Below are 23,785 nucleotides of genomic sequence, written 5' to 3'. Positions count from 1 at the left end.
GTCTTAAATGCTAACAAGCAGCCATCTAAGATGCAGCAATTGGTCTCAACCCACCTGGAGCAAAGGAAAATGAAGAACACCAAGGCCACGCGACAACTAGGAGCCCAAGAGACAGAAAGGGCCACATGAACCAGAGACCTACATCATCCTGAGACCAGAAGAACTAGTTGGTGCCCGGCCACAATCGATGACTGCCCTGACAGGGAGCACAGCAGAGGACCCCTGAGGGAGCAGGAGTTCAGTGGGATACAGACCCGAAATTCTCATAAAAAACCAAACTTACTGGTCTGACTGAGACTAGAGGAATCCCGGCGGCCATGCTCCCCAGACCTTCTGTTGGCACAGGACAGGAACCATCCCCGGAGACAACTCATCAGACATGAAAGGGACTGGTCAGCGGGTGGGAGAGAGACGCTGATGAAGAGTGAGCTAATTATATCAGGTGGACACTTGAGATTGTGTTGGCAACTCTTGTCTGGAGGGGGGGTGGGAGGATAAAGAGAGAGAGAAGCCGGCAAAATTCTCACGAAAGGAGAGACTGAAAGGGCTGACTCAAGAGGGGGAGAGCAAGTGGGAGTAGGGAGTGAGATGTATGTAAACTTATATGTGACAGACTGATTGGATTTGTAAACATTCACTTGAAGCTTAATAAAAGTTAATAAAAAAAAAAAAAGTTCCACAGAAATATCCCTTTGGTAATCATATCACTGACTGTCTACAAGAAGAGGAACCTGGTCTTCTAGGCCTTCTATTTCCACCGAATTGTCCCAAAGATGTAGTGCTCCTACTGTCCCCTGTCCCGTGCACTCCATTGAGGCTAGTCTTCCCTGAGTTATTTAGTGGAAAATCAAAACCTAGAGAAAGATATATATACATATACGTATATAATATATGGGGCAGTTCTACTCTGCCCTATAGGGTGGCTATGAGTCGGAATCGACTCGATGGCAAAGGGTTTGGTTTTGTTTTATATTATATATATATATATTTATTTCTACATCCCAATGACTATAAGAGTACATGACATTTAGTACTCAGTAAATATTTATTAGAGAATGATTATTGTATGGTGATTTTTATTACTATAAGCCAACTCATTTAATCACATGAAAAAATACACATACTATCATTAACAGTATAGAAATTGAAACTCAGAGAGTTTAATAAAATTGCTAAATATGTCAGAAGCTAGAGAGTTCCAAGGCTGGGATTAAATTAAGGTGAGTTTCACTTCAAACCTCTCTCTCTCTCTCTCTGTGTGAGTGTATGTATGTATATATATACACACACACATACATACATACTGTTGAGAGTCCAGATCCTGGAATTTATCTATCCCAGAAAGCTTTAGGGGACAGAACTGGAAAAAAAAAAAAAAAAAACCTGGGTAATGGGGGTGATCTCAGTCTTCTTGTAGCCACAAATCTCACTTATCCTATGACACAGGTAGGGAAAACTGAAGCCCAGGGAAGAGGAATTGCCAAGATCTTCCCAGCACGGATATAGGAATATAATTATGGTTCCCAGCAAACCATGCACAAACCTTGTTCAGTGAGCAATTTAACCTGGAGAGGGGCTCCTGCCCCTTGGCTCTCTGCCTAGTTCAGCTCTGCTTGACACCCTACACTTTGTGCATGTCCTTGAGTAGTTGAAGAGCTCTGGATTTATTGTCACAGGAGCCAGAAGAGGAACAAGGGAACTCTTAACTCGCTGTCCTGAATGAGTCATTAATGGCTGGAGCTGCATCCAGGCCACTGCTGTCTTTTTTGTGTCAGATATGACTGTATGGGTTGGCTGTATTCCCAGTCCTGACCTTATGAAATTTGTTCCCAGCTGTGCCTCTTTTGTCCTGAGGGCCAGTCAAAGTTCTGGTATTTGTATTTCCCCCAGGTGTTCCTGGGCTCACCCGCACACCTCTTCCTTTCCTTCCTTATGGGAACATGACCTTTCTTTTGGAATCTTTTGTTCTTTGGGACCCCGATGTATGTCAGATGCCAACAGAATGAAGTTCAAGAAAGGAAAACCAAATTCTAGGCTAGAGCAAGTAGTATTGTGCACAGAAAAGAACAGAAGTTTGAAGTCAGACTGACCTTAATTTAATCCCAGCCTTGGAACTCTCTAGCTTATGATATTTTTAGCAATTTTATTAAACTCTCTGATTTTCAGTTTCCATACTGTTAATGATAATATGTGTATTCGATCATTTAAATTATGATTAAATGAGATGGCTTATAGTAATAGAAATCACCATACAATGATCATTATGTAATAAATATTTATTGAATATTAAATGTTATGCACTTTTATAGTCTTAGGATGTAGGAATAATATATGTACATATGTATATATACATACATACATATATGGTTTCTGTACCCATGAAATATTGACAGAGAAATCATTCTGAACTGATTGTATTCTCTGACTTCAATATTGTTTTGACATAAGATTAACAGAAGTGTTACAGTGATAGTAAGGATAGTTCCATTATACATTTTACCGAGGCTCCCCTAATTTTAACATTTTACATAACCATGTTTCCTTTGTCAGAACTAAAAAACTAAACATTTGTACAGAACTATTAACTAAACTACAGGCTTTATTCTAATCTGATCAGTTTTCACACAAATGTCCTTTTTCTATTCCAAAATTCAATCTAGGATCGAATTCATTGCATTTATTTGTTATGCTTCCTTAGTTTTCTCTAATCTGTAAAATTTTTTCATGTTTCCGTTTTATCACAGTATTGGCACCTTTGAAGATTGTTGGTCATTTTGTACACTGTCCCCAAATGAGGGTTTGGCTGTTGATTTTTCATTAGACTTGGTTAATTGATTTCTGTGAATACTATGACAAAGGTGAGGTGCCCCTCTCCTATCAATCATATCACATTAATGTCTACCTGACATTAACATGATTTACCACTGGCTATGTTTTATGTTAACCTTGATCAATTGGTTAAGGTTCTGTCTGCCAGGTTTCTCCATTGTAAAGTTACTCTTTTTCCCTTTCTATACACTATTCCTGGAAGCCCTGGTGGCGTAGTGGTTAAGTGCTACAGCTGCTAACTAAAAGGTCAGCAGTTCAAATCCACCAGGCGCTTCTTGGAAACTCTATGGGGCAGTTCTACTCTGTCCCATAGGGTCTCTATGAGTCGGAATCGACTCGATGGCACTGGATTTGGTTTTTTGTTTATACACTATTCCTTAGAAGTAAGTCTAACTCACAGGCAATGAAGGGGAATTAATCTCTAGCTCCAGGAATCCAAATTTTTATCATGCGTAAAAAATGTTTTTAATTAAAAAAGAGAGTTGAAAGGAAACAAAACCTCTGTCCTGATTTCTCCCCCTTTGATTCCTAATGTCATGATCTGGAGAAAATTACTCTGTCTCAATTTCTCATTCCTACAATGTGAGACTCCTGTTGTGTGAATGAAATGAGATAAAGTGTTGCAAATATGTGAAGCCCTGGCCAATATGGCATAAGGTAAGTTTCCATCAGAATACTGTTTGACCTGGGTCTTGAAGGTTACCACTGAGGAAGGGAAGGGACATTCAGCTAACTGGTATGATGTCTAGCACCACTGCTGTTACTGCCATCAACACTATTTCTGCAATTACTCCAAATTATCGTCAGATTAATTTCTTTCTTTTCATCTGGTGCACTCAACTCTTTATTGCATTAAGATCTTTGCATAAACTTTGAATATTGTTTCTCCTAATTTCCACTACTCAATCTTCCAGTACTGCATTAAAAGGGATCAGACCTCCCAGCAAAGTCTTCTCTGGCCCCAAATATAAATTAGAACTCCATCCTTTTATTCTTCCCCAGAGTATATGCTCTTTTCCTCCACAACGATATACATTTGTAATTGCATATTTGTTTGTGAAATTTTATAAAATGTCTCTCATCCCCATGGGACTGTAAGCTCCCCGAGGGCAGGGACTCTGTTTTCCTCATCACAGTAAACACAGTATGTATATGTAGAAGTTTTGGGTAGGAGAGGGCTGGGTAGTGAGTCTGGAATTAATAAGAATAGTAAGTAGGCTCTTATGATAATAATTCAGGAATAAGGGCCTGGTTAGGCTAATAGCAGTGGCAATGGAAATGGGAATTGAATCAAGGGATGAGTAAGAAGAATTTTGCCAAGGAATCGTTTGCAGAATTAGGAGACTGGTTGAATAGTACTACAATAACACTTATCAAACTGCAGAATTGTGAGATAGTAAAGCACTTTGAACAACACTGTCTTTTTGTTCATATAGCTATTTGTTTACTTGTCTGTCTCATTCATGGGGCCAGCAGTCCTAGAGGGCAGCATTGTTGTACTTTCAGGGCTCAGCATATAAATGTTCAGTGACTCAAGGAAAGAATATATCAATGAAATGTAGGTTAAAAATGAGAAATAAGTAACAAGACATATTTCTTGAAGATTTGGAGGACTTTGTCTGAGAGCATATGCTTAACATATACCTTGACAACTAAGTAAAGGTGTCTTGTAGTCTCTCTTGGTTACTGTGTTAGGTATAAAGTGCTGCTTTAACAGAAATACCACAAGAGGATGACTTTAACAAAGAGAAATTTATTTCTTCACAGTAAAGTAGGCTAAAAGTCCAAATTCAGGGTGTCAGCTCCAGTGGAAGGCTCTCTGTCAGCCTTCTTATCAGTCTTCCACTGGAGTAGAAGCTTTTGCACAGGAACCCCAGGTCCAAAGGACGCGCTCTGCTCCTGGCACCGCTTGCTTGGTGGTATGAGGTCCCCAACTCTCTGCTTGCTTCCCTTTCCTTTTATCTCTTGAGATAAAAGGTGGTGCAGGCCACACCTGAGGGAAACTCTCTTTACATTGGATCAGGGAGGTGACCTGAGTAAGGGTGGTGTTACAATCTCACCCTAATCCTTTTAACATAAAATTACAATAACAAAATGGAGGACAACCACTCAATACTGGGAACCATGGCCTAACCAAGTTGATACACACATTTTTGGAGGGACATAATTCAATCCATGACAGTTATCTAGTGCTGGTGTAACAGAAATACCACAAATGGATGGATTTAACAAACAGATATTTATTCTCTCACAGTTTATGAGGCTAGAAGTCCAAATTCAGGACAGCAGCCCTAGGGGATGGCTTTCCCTGTAGGCTCTGCAGGAAGGTCGTTATCATCAATCTTCCCACGGTCTAGGAGCTTCTCTGTGCAGGAACCTCAGGTCCAAAGGACATGCTATGCTCCCAGCATTAATTTCTTGGTGGTACGTGGTCCCCCTGTCTCTCTGTTTGCTTCTGTCTTTTACATTGTAAAAGAGATTGGCTGAAGACACACTCAAATCTTGTAGATTGAGTCCTGCCTCATTAACATAACTGCCAGTAATTCAATCTCATAGAGATAGGAAAATCACATCAGATGATGAAATGGACAAGCACACAATATTGGGAATCATGGCCTAGACAAATTGATACACAAGTTTTTGGGGGACACAATTCAATCCATGACAGGGTCCACAGAAAATATGGAACTCGCATTTGGGTGAGAGGTCTGGGCTAGAGGAAAGAAATTTGGGAGTTATTCATTCATGTAATTATTGCCTACTGTGTGCCAGGCACATGACTGGGCCTCAGGAATACAAACACCAGTGATAAACTATCCTTCATGTACTCTATATGCATATAAAAATACGTCTTAATGCTGTAAGAGTTATATACCAATAGTTACATACCAGTTTATATACTGTATGTTTACAAAAGAGAGTGCACTCTACTTCTTCTAGAGGGATCAGGGAAAAATTCACGAAAGAGAAAACATCAGAGTTAATTTTTAAATGATAAGCAGGAGTTAACTTGGTTTGGGGAGGATGGCGTGAAAGGCAGAAATTCTAGATAGAGGAACTGAATAAAGATATGAATAGAATAACAATTTCTACCTTTTATTGAAAGCTTACTCTGTTCCAGGTAGCTTTCTTTAGAAAATAAAAGTAACTTTATTAGTGATTTCAATGATATCAAAGAAATAGTTCACCATAAACCCTATAGATCATCCATGTATGTCTCAGTTTTTTTTCTCTTATGAGCCTCTTGAATGCAACCTATCATTCTTTTACTTTCCTCTGAACTCTTCCCAGCTTCTGCTTTCATATTTTAGAGAAGTTATATATTACATTGAAAAGAACATGATTTTGGGGGGTCAGATAGACCTGTACTCAAACCTAAGGTCTGACACTTATTAGTTGTGAGTTTGTCCTGGTCTGTACATTATAATACCTGTGAGGATTAAATGATAGTTTGTTTAAAATACATGTCACCTGCCAGTATTAGTTTTTTAAATTTCCTCTGCTTCCTGAGAAAAGGGGGAAACTAATAGTTTACTTTTGCTACAATTGGTAGCAAACATCTGTTGAGAATACTGCATAGCTGATATTCTACCTTAAACTGCAAAAAACACTAATGGTCCAAAAGTGGAAACAGTTGGCTAATTGATTTTTGAACATGGTGTCTCTCCTGCTACAGAACTAGTGATTCTAGATGTTCACAGTCGGTTTTATTATTTTCATTTACTTTGCACCAATCCTATGAAGTATGTGTTACCACCTCATTTACAGATGAGAAAACTGAGCCATGAAAATTTAGAGTAATTTGCATGAGCTGGTATAACTGGTTAGCAGACACAGGGCTTGAACCTAGGTCATTTAGACGCCAAATTGTGCAGAGGAATAAAAAAAGACCATGGTAAAGAAACTTTAAAAAAAATATAGTGTGAGGAGAAAGAAGATCATCCAATATGACTTATAGTTGAATGAATGAGGGAATGAGAACTAGAATTGGAGATTTAGAGCTGATTTAAAAAGTGGTTTATATGACATTGTGAAGACATTAGTCTTAGACTGAAAATGAAGGTAAATCATAAGGATTTTCAGAATGCTAATGACAGATCATCACATTGGTGTGTTAGCAAGAATTCTGGAGTGTGTATGGAGGATGGATTGAATGGAATGAAGTATATGTGTAGGTCTGGAGTATGACTGGAGGCATGGAGACCAATTAGGAGGCAATACCAATAATCCTGGTGGGAAACATGAGTCATCTCCACAGGAAGGATCTGTTAAAATCCTGGGAATAGACAGGATCTCTAAAAGATAGTACACAGGCAGGAAAGAATAAGACTGCCAACAATTGAATTCCCAGAACAAATACAGTTTAAAAGGACTTAGAAAATAAAACAAAGAACCTGCACTTGGACATGCAAGAGGAATAACAAAGGAAGCCATGCTTATGGAAAACAAGATGATCAAAACTTTATGATCCATTTTCTATTTATACAAGCATCAAAGAAAACCTGAACAACATAAGATTTTCTCAAGAATCTCTCTGGACCAAGATCTGTTCCAAACCTGGGATCACTGGGCTGATATAACTACATCCACAAACGGCCTTTTCCTTTCAAACTCCTATCTCTAGAACCATAGTCTCTGAAAGCTGGATGGGGCCCTGGAGACCTGAGAGTAAAACTCTAGCAGGCTCTCTGCTATGGGGACTTAGTTTTCTCTCCCTCTGATGCAGCTACACTTGTCATCACTGACTTCTATCCTCATCTCCTCCACCCATGGGGTTGCAGACTAACCGGTCTATTAATGAGCAGTCACAGGCTGTGGTCTCATTAAAAAGTGGTTAATGAGGCACTCTGCTGTTCAGGGAGCACAGCTGACTGAGGCTCCCAGCGGACTATCCCGGGGCCTGGTGGAAAAGCCTAGGTGAACAGACAGGATGAGGTCTGGGGAGAGGGCTAATGAACTCAAGCTGCTAAAGCACAGCTCCTAATGAACTCTGCTTAGCAAGCAGGCCAGCTTTGAAGCTCAAGTCCCTGCTGGCCTGCAGGCATGCTGGATGAGTGAGGTCCAGATAGGCAGAGATTTTCCTCTGGGCCGTCAGGTCTGCTTATAGCTTGTGTCCCTTTGCCACCCACTGTCCACATCCCTGCCAGGAGCAGTGTTTCCAGAATACCGATATGATCATTACTTCATGCTGAAAACCCTTTAATGGATGTATATAGTTCACAAAATAGTGTTCAAACACCTCAGCTTAGAAAACCTCTCAAGATTTGACTCCTTATACCCTCGCCACCCTAACCTCCCTCCAGCTTTCCCTCCCATATCGTAATTTTCATCACTGCCATTATCAACACCACCACTGACATCAGCACATAATAGTATTTCTGTAGAAAGCAGTAAACGCCAGCATTGTTCTTTAGTGATTTACACGTATTAACTCATTTAATCCTCTTACCCAAGCTATGAAGTAGTTGCTATGATTATCCTCATTTTACAGAAGTGGACACTGATGTACAGAAAACAATACTAAATAACTTGCCTAATGTCACAGAGTGAGCTGTTAAGTGGGAGAGCTAGGGTTAAAACCGACATTTTGGCTTCGGGGTTCTTGCTCTTGCTGAAGGAAGTGGTGGTGAACTATAGCCTATGGACCAAATCCACCATCCCCTGACTTTTATATGGCCTGTTAGTGAAGAGTAGGTCTTACATTTTTAGATATTTAGAAAAAATTAAAAGAATAACATTTCAAGACCTGTAAAAATTATATAAAAGCCAAATTTTAGTATCCATAAGCAAATGTTTTTTGGAATACAGTCATGCTCATTTACATATCCTCTATGTCCGCTTTCATAGTATAAGAGTGAAGTTGAGTAGTTCCAGCAGAGTCTTCATGTGGTGCTCTCATCTCTGCACTCTTGCTTCATGCAGCAAAAACTGCAGGGACACAGTTATAACTTGACAGTTTTTTAAGTGCCATGCATCTCTCTGCGCAGCAACATTTAATTCCCAGAGTACACCCATCATGTGTAAATGAGAAAAGTGGACTTCAAATGTCACAGTTTTAAGGGACGGTGGAGTGTGGATTATTCTGTTAAATTAGATGGCAAAGCATTCTGTTTATTATACAATGGTACTACCGCTGCGCAAAAAGAATACAATATACATCGTTATCACCAGACTAAACACTCATCACAATAGTTCGAACACAAAGCGAGTCAGAGAAATCAGAAAATTTAAATGGAGTATCTCATCACAGCAGAATTACTTATCGAAAGTAAAAAATGAAAATGCTGTTGCAACCAAAGTGAGTTAGAGTGTGTCCTTTTTTTTTTTTTTAACCCAGGTAAGCAAAATCTTTACCAATGATGAGGTAATTAAAACATGTTTGATTACAACAGCCAGAGAGGTCTCCGGAGAAATTAAACTTGCTTAAACTATCAGCCTTTCGGTGAGAACTGACCCTCGAAAAGTTGAGACTGTGTGCGCAACAACAATAGTCAATTAAAAAACACAGCAAGTAGGTCACCCATCTTTCCGCCCCAGATCCTCCCTGGGTTCCCAGCGCCTCTGGAAGGCTCCCACACCCGTCGCTTCCGTCTTCCCCGCCAGCTTCCGGGATCAGACCCCAGGCCTCTACGCTGTCGCCCCGTGCAGTTCCCTTACTCGGGCTCCGCCCAGGTCTCCTTGGCCTTCCTACCCAGGTCGCCTTCCCGTCCCAGCACCCATTCCACCCTTGTCGTCCTCTCCCTGCAGGCTGGGGGAGGGCACTTGGCCTGAGGGTACTGTGGTTTCCCGGGAGGAGGGAGCAACAGTCTCCGGAAGTGACGCAACGGGACGTCTGCGTGTGTGGGGAGCGCCTGCGTCAGACAGCAGCATAAGATAGTGATCTCCGCGGAAGTTAAATTAGTCGTGATTTCAGCTCGTGAAAGAACGTGGAGGACAAAAGGGAGTAGACCATAGTACGGTTAGCTGGAGCCTTGAAGAAGATAATACACTTACAGAGTAGATAGGCATGATTATTGTGCCATCAAGGACAAATTACGATAACAATATATAGCCTGAAAGTAGAATGTGAACCTAAATACCCAGAAGCTCCATCATCACTTCGATTTTTAACATAATATGATTGAAATAAATATTTCCAGTTGGATGGTGGGTGCACGCAGGACGCCAAAATGGAAAATAGCAAAATTTGTATAGTGTTAAAGTTGTACTGAGACATGTAATGATGCCCAAAGAAAATACGAAGCATCTACAGCCAGCAGAAAGACAAACACAATTTTAATGAACCTCAAACTTGTATTAAATCAACCACCTTCAACGAAGTTAATATCTCTATTAAGTATCACAAGCCACACATTAAGAATTCCAGAAGGTAAACATGACCTGGACATTGGTAAAAATATATTTCATATATTACACCCATTACGGTTTCAGGAAACAAGAAGAAAAATGCAACACAATGTTTTTTCCTCTTTCATCAAGGTACTGTCATTTAAGCATAGGCATAGAGTGCTTAAAATAGAATTCATTTTACAAGATGAAAGCATGGCGAGAAGTTTCAGATGTCTGTGTAGGGATGTATGTTACTGAAAAGTAATCTCAAAGGGGGGAAAAACAAACACCAATTGCAAGCTTTATCTGTTTTGCTTAGTGGAAGAGCAGATCAAATCGTCTATAGTAGCATATTCCTGCAAATTGTGTGAATTTTTGAACCAGTGTGGGTGCTGACTACTGTTGTTGTTGTTACGTGCCGTCGAGTCGGTTCTGACTCATAGCGACCCTATGCACAAGAGAAGGAAACACTGCCCGGTCCTGAGCCATCCTTACAATCGTTATTACGCTTGAGCTCATTGTTGTAGCCACTGTGTCAATCCACCTTGTTGAGGGTCTTCCTCTTTTCCGCTAACCCTGTACTCTGCCAAGCATGATGTCCTTCTCCAGGGACTGACCCCTCCTGACAACATGTCCAAAGTATATAAGACACAGTCTCGCCATCCTTGCCTCTAAGGAGCATCCTGGCTGCACTTCTTCCAAGACAGATTTGTTTGTTCTTTTGGCAGTCCATGGTATATTCAATATTCTTCGCCAACACCACAATTCAAAGGCGTCATCTCTTCTTCAGTCTTCCTTATTCATTTTCCAGCTTTCACAAGCATATGATGTGATCGAAAATACCACGGCTTGGGTCAGGTGCACCTTAGTCTTCAGGGTGACGTCTTTGCTCTTCAACACTTTGAAAAGGTCCTTTGCAGCAGATTTACCCAAATGCAGTGCGTCTTTCGAATTCTTGACTGCTGCTTCCATGGCTGTTGATTGTGGATCCAAGTAAAATGAAATCCTTGACAAGATCAATCTTTTCTCTGTTTATCATCATGTTACTCATTGGTCCAGTTGTGAGGATTTTTGTTTTCTTTATGTTGAGGTGTAATCCATACTGAAGGCTGTGGTCTTTGATCTTCATTAGTAACTGCTTCAAGTCCTCTTCACTTTCAGCAAGCAAGGTTGTGTCATCTGCATAACTCAGGTTGTTAATGAGTCTTCCTCCAATCCTGATGTCCCGTTCTTCTTTATATAGTCCAGCTTCTAGGACTATTTGTTTCAGCATACAGATTAAATAGGTATGGTGAAAGAATACAACCCTGACACTCACCTTTCCTGACTTTAAACCAATCAGTATCCCCTTGTTCTGTCTGAACAACTGCCTCTTGATCTATGTAAAGGTTCCTCATGAGCACAATTAAGTGTTCTGTAATTCCCATTCTTCGCAGTGTTATCCATAGTTTGTTATGATCCACACAGTCGAATGCCTTTGCACAGTCAATAAAACACAGGTAAACATCCTTCTGGTATTCTCTGCTTTCAGTAGGATCCATCTGACAGCAACAATGATATCCCTGGTTCCACATCCTCTCCTGAAACCGGCCTGAATTTCTGGCAGTTCCCTGTCGATACACTGCTGCAGCCGTTTTTGAATGATCTTCAGCAAAATTTTGCTTGTGTGTGAGATTAATGATATTGCTCTATAATTTCCACATTCAGTTGGATCACCTTTCTTGGGAATAGGCATAGATATGATTCTCTTCCAGTCAGTTGGCCAGGAAGCTAGCTGTCTTCCATATTTCTTGGCATAGACGAGTGAGCACCTCCAGCTCTGCATCTGTTTGTTGAAACATCTCAACTGATTTTCCATCAATTCCTGGAGCCTTGTTTTTCACCAATTCCTTCAGAGCACTGATACTACTAGTAGTATCAAAAATAGGTTTAGGATTTGTGTGTGTGTGTGTGGTCAAATATGTTTCACACAGGATTTGCTGTTTCAGCCAGTCTTGAATGTACAATTCAGTGACATGAATCACTTTTGCTATGCTGTGAAACTATCACCACTACCCATTTCCAAAAAAAAGAAAAAATCCCCAGTTAGAAACCCACTATGCCCCTTAAGCAATAACTCCTCCTTCCATTCTCTGGTAATCACTGATAAACTTTTCTTTCTATGAATTTCCTGTTTTAGGTATTTCATATAAGTGAAATCATGTAGTATTTTTCCTTTTGAGTCTGACTTATTTCACTTAGCATGTTTTCAAGTCCCATCCATATGGTAGCATGTATCAGAACTCATTTCTCATGGCTGAATCTTATTCCATTGTATGTATGTATGATACTTTGTTTATCCATTCATGTATTGATGGACTTTTGGGTTGTTTCCACCTTCAGGCTATTGTAAATAATGCTGCAGTGAACATTGCTGTACAGTATCTATTTGAGTCCCTGTTTGAAAATTTTTTTGGCTTTATACCTAGTGGTGAAAATGCTGGGTCATATGATAAATCTATGTTTAATTTTTGGAGGAACCTCCAAACTATTTTTTTTCCCATAGTTTGCACTGGTTTATATCCCTGACAGCCATGGATGAGAATTCCAATTTTTCCCACATCCTCTCTAACACTTGTTTCTGTTTTTCTGAAAATAACCATACTAGATGGTGTGAAGTGGTATTTCATTGTGGGCTTGATTTGCAATTCTCTGATAACTAATGAAAAAGTCCCTAGGTGGTGCAAATGGTTTGCACTTGTCAACTAACCTAAAGGTTGGTGTCTTAGTTAACTGGTGCTGCTATAATAGAAATACCACAAGTGGATGGCTTTAACAAACAAATTCATTTTCTCACAGTTTGGGAGGCTAGAAGTCCAAAGTGAGGGTGCTATCTCTAAGGGAAGGCTTTCTGTCTCTGTTGGCTCTGAAGGAAGGTCCCTGTTTCTTATGAGCTTCTGGTCCTGGGCAGTCTTGTGTGGCTTGGCATTTCTCTTCCCCTATCTCTGCTTCTCTTGCTTGCTTGTTTAATCTCTTTTATATCTCACTACACTAACCCTGTCTCATTAATATAACAAAGACAGTCCATTCCCAAATAGGATTATAATCACAGGCATTAAAACAAAACAAAACAAAACAAAAAACATTCCTATGGAGTTGATTCCAACTCATAATGAACCTATAGGATGAAGTAGAACTGCCCCATAGAGTTTCCAAGGAGCGACAGTGGATTCGAGCTGCCAAACTTTTGGTTAGCAGCCAAGCTCTTACCCACTCTGCCACCAGGGCTCCAACCTTAGGAATAGAGGTTTTTTTCAGGAACACAATTTAATCCATAAGAGTTGGTGTTTCAAACTCACCTAGTGGCACTGTGAAAGAAAGATCTGGAGATATGCTTCCAGAAAGATTACAGCCAAGGAAACACCATGGAGCAGTTCTACTGTGTAATTCAGTCCTGTCCTGTGCCTCTTCACAATTGTTGCTGTGTTTGAACCCTTTTTTGCTGCCATTGTGTCAGTCCATCTCATTGAGAGTTCTCCTCTATTTTGCTCCCCCTCTAGGTAACCAAGCATGATGCCCTTCTCCAGGAACAGGTCCCTCCTGATAACAATTCCAAAGTATGTGAGACAAAGCCTTGCCATATTTGCTTCTAAGGAGCATTGTGGCTGTGCTTCTTCTGAGACAGATTTGTTCCTTCTTCTGGTAGTCCATGGTAGAATCAGTATTCTTTGCCAACATTATAATTCAAAGCCATCAATTCTTCCTTAGTCTTCCTTATTTGTTATCCAGCTTTCGTATGCATATGAGGTGATTGAATATACCATGGATTGGCCCAGGTGCACCTTAGTCCTAAAAGTGAGATCTTTCCTTTTTAACACTTTAAAGAGGTCCTTTGCAGCAGATTCGCCCAGTGTAATACCTTGTGTGATTTCTTGACTGCTGCTTCCATGGGTGTTGATTGTGATTCCAAGCTGGTTGTGGATCTAAATGAAATCTTTGACACCTTCAATATTTTCTCCATTTATCATTATATTGCTTATTGGTCCAGTTGTGAGGATTTCTGTTTTCTCTATGTTGAGATGTAATCCATACTGAAGGCTGTAGCCTTTGATCTTCGTCAGTAAGTGCTTCAAGTCCTCTTTGCTTTCAGCAAGCAAGGCTGTGCCATCTGTATATCACAGATTATTAATGAGTCTTCCTCTAATCTTGATGCCATATTCTTCTTCATATAGTCCAGATACTCAGATTATTTTCCATCATACAGATTAAATAAGTATGGTGAGAGGATACAACCCTGACATACACCTTTTCTGGGCATTAATGATCCATTTTCCTCCATCCATACTAAGTATTAATAAGCTTAGGAGCCAACATTGCCTTAGGGATATGAGAAATAAAATCAAAGAACAAAACGAATTCTGTAGTAGAAGGGATTGCTAGTTTGTCTGTTTGCTGAATGAAGTCAGGCTTGTCCAAAGTAAGATAAAGTGCCAAAATGACTTCTGATGTATACTGATGTCTTTCCCTTTGTGTGTCCCCAAGTTCACATTACAAGCAGTTTCATAGTTTATACAGTATGTGTCACATTAGCAATGAAAATACTAGAATGGCTTGGCTACTGAAGTGTCAAAATATCAATTGCCTGAATAAGAAAAAGAATGAAAATATTCAATGGACAGGCAGAGGAGCTTGGCAAATGGTAGTGATAGATCTGAACTACCTCTGTGCTCTTTTCTCTCCACCGTGCTTTCCAATAGTCACTTCATCATCCAGATGTCCTCGCAATGGAGACATGAAAAAGGTAGAGAGGAATCCCAAACATGAAGCAGATTGTTCCTCATTCAGTAGACTCTAGTCTTACCTCTTTGTGTCTATAGAATGCAGTTTCTGAGGCCGATCACCTTGTGGAAGGTCCTGCAGAGGGCATTTTTCACCTCGTTATTTCTCAGGCTATAGATGATGGGGTTCAACATGGGAGTCACAACAGTGTAAGACAATGACAGCAGCTTTTTGCTTTCAGGAGAATTATTCGATTTAGGTCGAAAGTAGGTGAGGCTTGAAGATACATAGAAAAGGAAGACAACAAGGAGGTGGGAAGAACACGTAGAGAATGCTTTCCGCTTTCCTTTTGCTGATGGAATCTTGAGGATGGCAGCAGCAATGCGAGTGTAGGAACATAGGATCAGCATGCAGGGTGTCATGACCACCAGAATAGTTCCAATAATGGCATATATCTCAAACATTGCTGTGTTTGCACAGACCAGCCTCAGCACAGGTGGGCTGTCACAGAAGAAGTGGTTGACCTTGTTGGTGCCACAGAAGGGAAAGCTGAAGAGCCAGGTGGTCTGCACAGTAGCTACTGGAAAGCCTGGAAACCAGGAGGCTGCAGCCAGTTTTGCACAGGTCCTTTGGTTCATGATGACTGGGTAGTGCAGGGGGTTGCAGATGGCTACATAGCGGTCATATGCCATGGTGGCCAGGAGGAAGCATTCAGCCACCCCAAAGAAGAAGAAGAAGTACATCTGAATAGCACAACCAAGGAAAGAAATAGTTGTGTCCTGGGCAAGCAAGGTTCCCAACATCTTGGGTACAATGACTAGGTTGAAGCCAATCTCCAAGAAGGACAGGTTCCTAAAGAAGAAATACATGGGACTGTGCAACATAGAATCAGCCAAGGTTACCATAATGATGAGGCTGTTTCCCACCAGGGTGATGAGGTAAATGATCAGAAATGTCATGAAGAGTAATGACTTTATTTCAGTAGGTAGAGAAGAGAAGCTCATGAGGATAAACTCACTTAGTTTTGTCCCATTTTCACCAGCCATGGGTACAGGCATAATTGCTCAGCATTGAACATGGAGAGATATTCTTGATTGGAAGTGTCAGATTCTCGATTTGGATTTGTTGTTCAGGTTTTGTCTCAGCACGAAGGAGAGAAAAAGTCACAGGCTCCGTTGGAAGAGGAAGGGCTTTTTTTTTTTTTTTTAAATAAAGACAAAGAATGGCCAGAACCTAAACTCTCAAATGGATCTGGATCAGCTTCTGGAGTTTATTTTTCAATATTTGCACATGAACATGTATAGAAAAGCCTTACAAAGTCAGAAACATGAACTATTCAGTCCCTGAAAGGACCACACAGACACATTTTGAAAGACAGTGATATTCCTGAGAATAGCTAAAATTTTAGAAACATGCCCCAATGTTATGATTTCACTGAACAACACGTACACATGAATTTATCAAAACTTTAAAACATATAATTGAAATGCTGAATAATGAATGCGCCTAATGATTTTTTTCTGGTCTTTATGAATTTTTCATGCCTGGTTTAGAAACTGGGATGTGAAAGTAAGCTAACATGTAGAACATGTTACCAAGTATATGTAACTTGAAATGACATGAAGACCAAGTATGTGTCAGAAGCTCCACATATGTAATGGTGTGGTTTTATCTATTTTTATACTTATAGGTGGTAAATTGGGCTCAGGGAAATAAAGGAACTTGGCCAAATATACACAACAATTAAATGACAAATCCAGAATGAAAGCTACATCTGTCAGACACCAAAGTCCAAACCTATGCTTTACCTGGATTGTCCTGCCTTCATCTAAGGGCTAAATCTTTAATGCATAAGAGAATTCAAACAGAAATTCTTACAAAATCGTAGTGAACATAGAGTAAAAGAGGACCAAGAGCACAATGGTTACATCAAGATATTCAGGAGCCTCTTTGAGACTATTGGATCTCCCTTTAGAAATTAGTTTTTAGTTTTAAATTGATTATTAAAGGGCTTCTCTCTTCTTTTTATCTTGGTAATCTTGAACTTGTAATCTTCACAGAGAAATGGTGAAATCAGCCTGGAAATGGAATTGGCTGAGTGGCTGGGATAAATGAAAAATGAATTGAATGCGATTAGGGAAATGTTGCAAGAAAAAGACAACAACTCAATTAAAAAATAAAATCATCATTAGGATCAGAAAAAGACAGACTGGACACCAGATAAATTAGGACCAAGGATGTGGTTGATAATTCCCACACATTACGGAGTTAAAATGGCCTCATATGCTGTGGTAAGGAGTTTGGAATTTATTATATGGATTAAGAAGAGCCACTGAAAATTTTGCACCAGGGGAGTGACACTGTCAGTTATGCCATGTAGAAAGATTACTGTAATGTATAAGAATGTGAGAGTAAGAGAGCGATGAACAGCGTATGCCTGGATTCAAGGAGAACAGCTGAGAGGCTAAAGCAACAGCTCATTCTTGCCTGCTCCTTTAAAAAATGATGCATTTTCCACTTTGTTACCATATTTGGTAGCCAAATCTGATCATATCCATGCATACTCACTTTCTGCTCCACGCTACCTTTGTAGTGGGGTTAAGGGAGAGGGATCTTGAGGCAATGGAGTGAACCCAGATGGAAAAAAAAAAAAAAAGGACGAAATTTCCATTCATACCCATTATATATTCCCTTATTTGGAGAGTCAAAGTTTTCATTCTATCCACCTCCTGACAACATTACTACTTGTCTTTCTAGGTCGTTTTAAGGACTGCAATCCAAAACAATTTGAGGGTTCTTGTTAGTTGCCATTGAGTAGATTCCGACTCATGATGACTCCACGTGTTAAGAGTAGAACTGCTTCATAGAGTTTTCAAGGCTACGGCCTTTCGGTAACAGATCCCCAGGCCTTCAAGGCACCACTGGATGGGTAGGAACCACCAACCTTTCGGCTAGTAATTGAGCACTTAACCATTTGTGCCACCCAGTGGCAAAATTATTTTGTTGTTTCACATCATGTTTTGAAGGGATGCAAAGTAGGAAAGGAGCGTCAGGGAGATGAATGGGAACAATATCTATGTTGTTGTTTTTAGGTGCCGTAGAGTCAATTCCAACTTGGAGTAACCCTGTGTACAAAAACACTGCCGGATCCTGCACCATCCTCACAATTGTTGTTATGTTTGAGCCCACTGTTGTAGCCACTGTGTCAATCCATCTCACTGAAGATCTTCCTCTTTTTTTCCACCCTCTACTTTACCAAGCATGACGTCCTTCTCCAGGGACCAGTCCCTTCTGATAACATGTCCAAGTATGTGAGATGAAGTCTTGCCATCCTTGCGTCTATGGAGCTTTCTGGCTATACTTCTTCCAAGACAGATTTGTTTGTTCTTCTGGCAGTCCATGGTATATTCAGTATTCTTCACAGACACCATAATTCAAAGCATCAATTGTTCTTCAGTCTTTATTCATTACCCAGCTTTCACATGCATATGAGGTGATTGAAAATAGCATGACTTGAGTCAGGTGCACCTTAGTCCTTAAAGTGGACCTCTTTGCTTTTTAACACTTTAAAGAGGTCTTTTGCAACAGATTTGCACAATGTAATACCTTTTGTGATTCCTTGACTGCTGTTTCCATGGGTGTTGATTGTGGATCTAAGTAAAATGAAGCCCTTGACAATGTTGAATTTTTCTCTGTTTATCGTGATGTTGCTTATTGGTCCAGTTGTGAGGATTTTTGTCTTCGTTATGTTAAGATGTAATCCATACTGAAGGCTGTAGTCTTTGATCTTCATCAATAAGTGCTCAAGTCTTCTTCACTTTTAGCAAGCAAAACCAAAAAAACCAAACCCAGTGCCATCGAGTGGATTCCGACTCATAGCAGCCGTATAAGACAGAGTAGAACTGCCCCATAGAGCTTCTAAGGAGCATCTGGCAGATACCTACTGCCGACCGTTTGTTTAGCAGCCATAGCACTTAACCACTACACCACCAGGGTTTCCTTTAGCAAGCAAGGTAGTATCATCTGCCTATCACAAGTTGTTAATGAGTCTTCCTCCAATCCTGATGCCACATTCTTCATATACTCCAGTTTCTCTGATTATTTGCTCAGCCTACAGATTGAATAAGTATGGTGAAAGTATATACAGCCCTGAGGCACACCTTTCCTGATTTGAAACCACATTTTTTTTTTTTAGTACCCCCTGATTCTGTTCAAACTACTGTCTCTTGGTCTATGAACAGGCTCCTCATGAACACAATCAAGTGTTCGGGAATTCCCATCCTCTGTAATGTTACCTGGAATTTGTTATGATCCACACAGTTGGATGCCTTTGTATAGTCAGTAAAACACAGGTAAACATCTTTCTGGTATTCTCTGATTTCAGCCAAGATCCATCTGATGTCAGCAGTGATATTCCTGGTTCCATGTCCTCTTCTGAACCCAGCTTGATTATCTGGCAGTTCCCTGTGGATGTACTACTACACCTGCTTTTGAATGATCTTTAGCAAAATTTTACTTGTGTGTGATATTAATGATATTGTTTGATAATTTCCACAGTCTGTTGGATCACCTTTCTTTTAACAGGTAGCTGTCTTCCAAGTTTCTTGGCATAGACAAGTGAGTACTTCCAGTGCTGCATCGTTCATTGAAACATCTCAATTGGTATTCTGTGAATTTCTGGAGCCTTGTTTTTTGCCAATGCATTCAGTGCAGCTTGGACTTCTTCCTTCAGTGCCGTGCGTTCTTGATCATATGCTACCTTCTGAAATTATTGTCAACCAACTGTTTTAGGTGCAGTGAGTGTGTGTATTTCTTCCATCTTCATTTGATGATTCTTGCATCGTTTACTATTTTTCCCCATAGAATCCTTCCATATTGCACTTTGAGGCTTGAATTTTCTCTTCAGTTCTTTCAGCTTGAGAAATGCTGAAAATGTGCTTTCTTTTTGGTTTTCTAACTTTAGGTCTTTGCGTGTTTTATTATCATACTTTACTTTTTTTTCTCAAGCCACCCTTTGGAATCTTCTGTTAAGTTCTTTTACTTCATCATTTGTTTCTTTCCTTTTAGCTACTCTATGTTTAAGAGCAAGTTTCTGAGTCTCTTCTGACATCCATTTGGCCTATTTTTTTCTTTCCTTTTTGATGACCACTTGCTTTCTTCATGTATGATGTCCTTGATGTCATTCCACAACTCCTCTGGTCTTCAGCCCTTAGTGTTTAATGAGCAAATCTGTTCTTGAGATGGTCTCTTAATTCCGGTGGAACATACTCAAGGTCATACTTTGGCTCTTGTGGACTTGTTCTAATTTTATTCAGCTTCAGCTTGAACTTGCATTTGAGCAATTGCTGGTCTGTTTCACAGTCAGCCCTTGGCCTTGTTCTGACTGATGATATTGAGCTTTTCCATTGTCTCTTTCCACAGATGTAGTCGATTTGATTCCTGTGCAATCCATCTGGTGAGTTTCATGTATATAGTTGCCGCTTATCTTGGTGTAAAAGGTATTTGCAATGAAGAAGTCGTTGGTCTTTCAAAATTCTATCATGGGATCTCCATCGTCATTTCTATCACCAAGGCCATATTTTCCAACTACTGTTCCTTCTTTGTTGTTTCCAAATTTTGTATTCCATACACCAGTAATTATCAATGCATCTTGATTGCATGTCTGATCAATTTCAGACTGCAAAACTTGGTAAAAATCTTCAATTTCTTCATCTTTGGCATTAGTGGTTGGTGCATAAATTTGAATAATATTCATATTAACTGATCTTCCTTGTAGGCGTATGGATATTATCCTATCAATGATAGAGTTGTACTTCCGGATAGATCTTGAAATGTTCTTTGTGATGATGAATGCAATGCTGTTCCTCTTCAATTTTTCATTTCTGTCATAGAGTAGGAAACCCTGGTGGCGTAGTGGTTAAGTGCTATGGCTGCTAACCAAAGGGTCGGCAGTTCGAATCCACCAGGCCCTCCTTGGAAACTATGGGACGGTTCTACTCTGTCCTATAAGGTCTGTATGAGTTGGAATCGACTTGACGGCGCTGGGTTTGTTTTTTGTTTTTTGGTCATATAGTATACCATATGATTATCTGACTCATAATGGCCAATACCAGTCCATTTCACCTCACTAATGCCTAGGATACCGATGTTTATGCATTCCATTTCATTTTTGATGATTTCCAATTTTCTTAGATTCATACTTCATTCTGATTATTAATGGAAAATAATTGTTAATGGATGTTTGCAGCTGTGTCTTCTTATTTTGAGTCATGCCGCATCAGTAAATGAAGGTCCGGAAAGCTTCACCCCATCCAAGTCATTAAGGTCAAGTCTACTTTGATGGGGCAGCTCTTCCGCAGTTGTATTTTGAGTCCTTCCAACCTGAGGGGCTCATCTTGCAGTGCTGTATCAGACAATGTTCTGCTGCTATTCATAAGATTTTCACTGGCTAATTTTTTTCAGAAGTAGCCCACCACGTCCTTCTTCATAGTCTGTGTTAGTCTGAAAGCTCTGCTGAAATATGTCCACTGTGGGTGACCATGCTGGTATTTGAAATACCAATTGCATTGCTTCCAGCATCACAGCAGCATGTGAGCCACCACAGTAAAACAAACTGACAGATGTTTGGGGAACAGTTTATGTAAGGTGTGGCAATTTTAACACACCTTTTTTCTTTCACTCTAAGGATTGTCAACTACTTCAAAACATGTAATACTGATTTCTTGTTTCCGAGTCACATTACCAGGTAACAAACGCATGAGCTTCTTCTTCAGTCCAGCTAAGCTATCATTGACGATGGACGATCAATTGTCCAGTATATCCACTGGCTCTCAAAATTAATATCTGAAAGGAATATTACAGTACAATTAAGTAGAAAGTGTATATGTTAAGGAGAGCCCACCTCCTTCTCTTTGAATAAGTGAGTAACTTGAAAAAAATAGATTCAAGTAAAAATGGTGTAAAAAATATGAGGACCGTTAGAGTTAAGGATCAGAAGAAAACATTCAAGAACACGGAGTTAGCATAGGCTATATGAAATAAGAGATATGATCTTAAATGATATAAGAAAAATCTGCATTTTTTATTTATTGAAGCACTGATGATACAATGATCTGATTGTTCACTGGAGCTTAGAATTTAGTGGGGGAGATATTTAAGAATCAATATAATAATTCATGATGAAGGTCATGATGACGATGTATACAATACTTTGTGAGCATATGAGAAGCAGAGGCACCTAATATAGGCAATGAAGGATTTCTAGGTAACAGACTTCATGAAAATGAAGTTCGCTTAGAGGTAGGCATAAACAAATAGGAGCTAAATGTAATTAGGAAATAATTGTAATAACAACAAATTGCAAATCTATTGTCCTGAGATAATCTTTAAACTTTCAACCTTAAACCAAAATATCTCCTGAAGTCTTTTTAAACCAAAGAATAGTTTAACTTAATGCTTAAGTAGCCTTTAGCATTGTACTCTTTTAAGATCTATTTATATATATAGAATGAAACTGATAACAGCAACTAGAAAGATTATATAAGAACCTCAGGGGACAGTGAGTTTATGTTAATGACAGAGGAACAACTCGAAAAGGAGGGTGAGAATGGTTGTGCAACTCGAGGAGGGTAATCAATGTCACTGAACTGTGCATGTAGAAACTGTTTAATTGGTGTATGTTCTGTGTGTATTCTCAATGGCAACAACAAGAAGCACGATATTTAAAAAAATTTCAATAGTAGAAATAAAATCTTTGTGGAAGAAATACAGGCTCAATTCTAACTAAGAGAGAAAAACTACATAGACAAGGTGCTTTCCCAGAAGAAGCAGAAAATGGGGAAATGGGTGAAATTAAGAAAGAAAATAAGATGAAATTGGAAAAACAGAAAACAAAAATCAAACTAACAATTAATGTCCCTGAAAAAGAGAACCAAACAAATGAAATAGAAAAATAAATTGTAAGGAAGATGAAGACTTTACTGATCTAAGAAAAGTCAATTAGACAATAACAAGAACTCATGAAGCAGCTGGCAAAATCAATGAGAAAAGGCTATGTCGTCAGCCAGTCATGCTTTGGTGAACACTTTGATTTTCAAGAATACATTAAATTCATTACAGCATCCATGCAGGAAAAAAAATTTTTTTTTTTAAATTATACTTATCACAATGGTCATGAATTTCTTTGCAGCACTAAAAAGTAAATAAAATAAAGTCTATAGTTTTGAGCAGTTTGGAGAATTTAGCAAACTGTGTTTAGTCTTTTGTTGCTGAAGCTCATACATATACAAAATAAAATCCATAAAACTTTGAAAAATAATAAAAAGATCAATGATGTAAAGCAATGTATCAGGTATAAACTACTTAAATTTTATTAGTACAACCCAGCCATCTGTCTTGAGATTATTAAAGAAGTAAAGGCATGAGAGAGATGGACACAATAATTTCTATTAGTGGGACATATTCAAGATATGAAAGATGTCCCTCTTCTGGAAAAAAAATGGGATAGAAGAAACAGCTAAACATTTTTAATCTATACCCTTAAACAATACAATTAAATATTGAATAGGGAGTTATGAACATGATGAATTTATTCAGAAAAAAATACTTGAAAATAAAAATTGTGATTACCAAACTAAAAGGCTGTGAAAAACAGAGCTGAATACTGAAGCAAATGGAAGAAGAGTATGTTTGAGAAATTACACCTTCATTTTTTAGAAAATTATAAAGAAATAAAAATGATAAGGGAAATAGAAAAGTCATGAAGTAAAAATAAATAAATTTACTGGGAATGCTCGAATGAGAGAACAAAACAGAGAGATGAAAACAATTCTTATGTAAATAATAAACATTACTGAGCTAAGGGAAGATA

The 23,785-nt window shown here is 39.2% G+C and overlaps 1 protein-coding gene across 1 annotated transcript; it reads right to left on the bottom strand.

The window, feature by feature from the left end:
• Window positions 1-15,008: 15,008 nt before the first annotated feature.
• Window positions 15,009-15,962, bottom strand: LOC126079309 (olfactory receptor 10A2). The gene has a single exon (XM_049890242.1). The coding sequence runs from the start codon at window positions 15,960-15,962 to the stop codon at window positions 15,009-15,011; it is 954 nt and encodes a 317-aa protein (XP_049746199.1).
• Window positions 15,963-23,785: the final 7,823 nt, after the last annotated feature.

The sequence above is a fragment of the Elephas maximus genome, chromosome 7, assembly GCF_024166365.1.
Source record: "Elephas maximus indicus isolate mEleMax1 chromosome 7, mEleMax1 primary haplotype, whole genome shotgun sequence".
NCBI lineage: Eukaryota > Metazoa > Chordata > Mammalia > Proboscidea > Elephantidae > Elephas > Elephas maximus.
Note: the sequence above shows the minus strand (reverse complement) of the source record. Positions and strands in the feature narration are given on the sequence as shown.

Excerpts from the sequence above, each read along its gene's own strand:
- LOC126079309 (XM_049890242.1), bottom strand. The coding sequence starts at position 15,962 with ATGGCTGGTGAAAATGGGACAAAACTAAGTGAGTTTATCCTCATGAGC.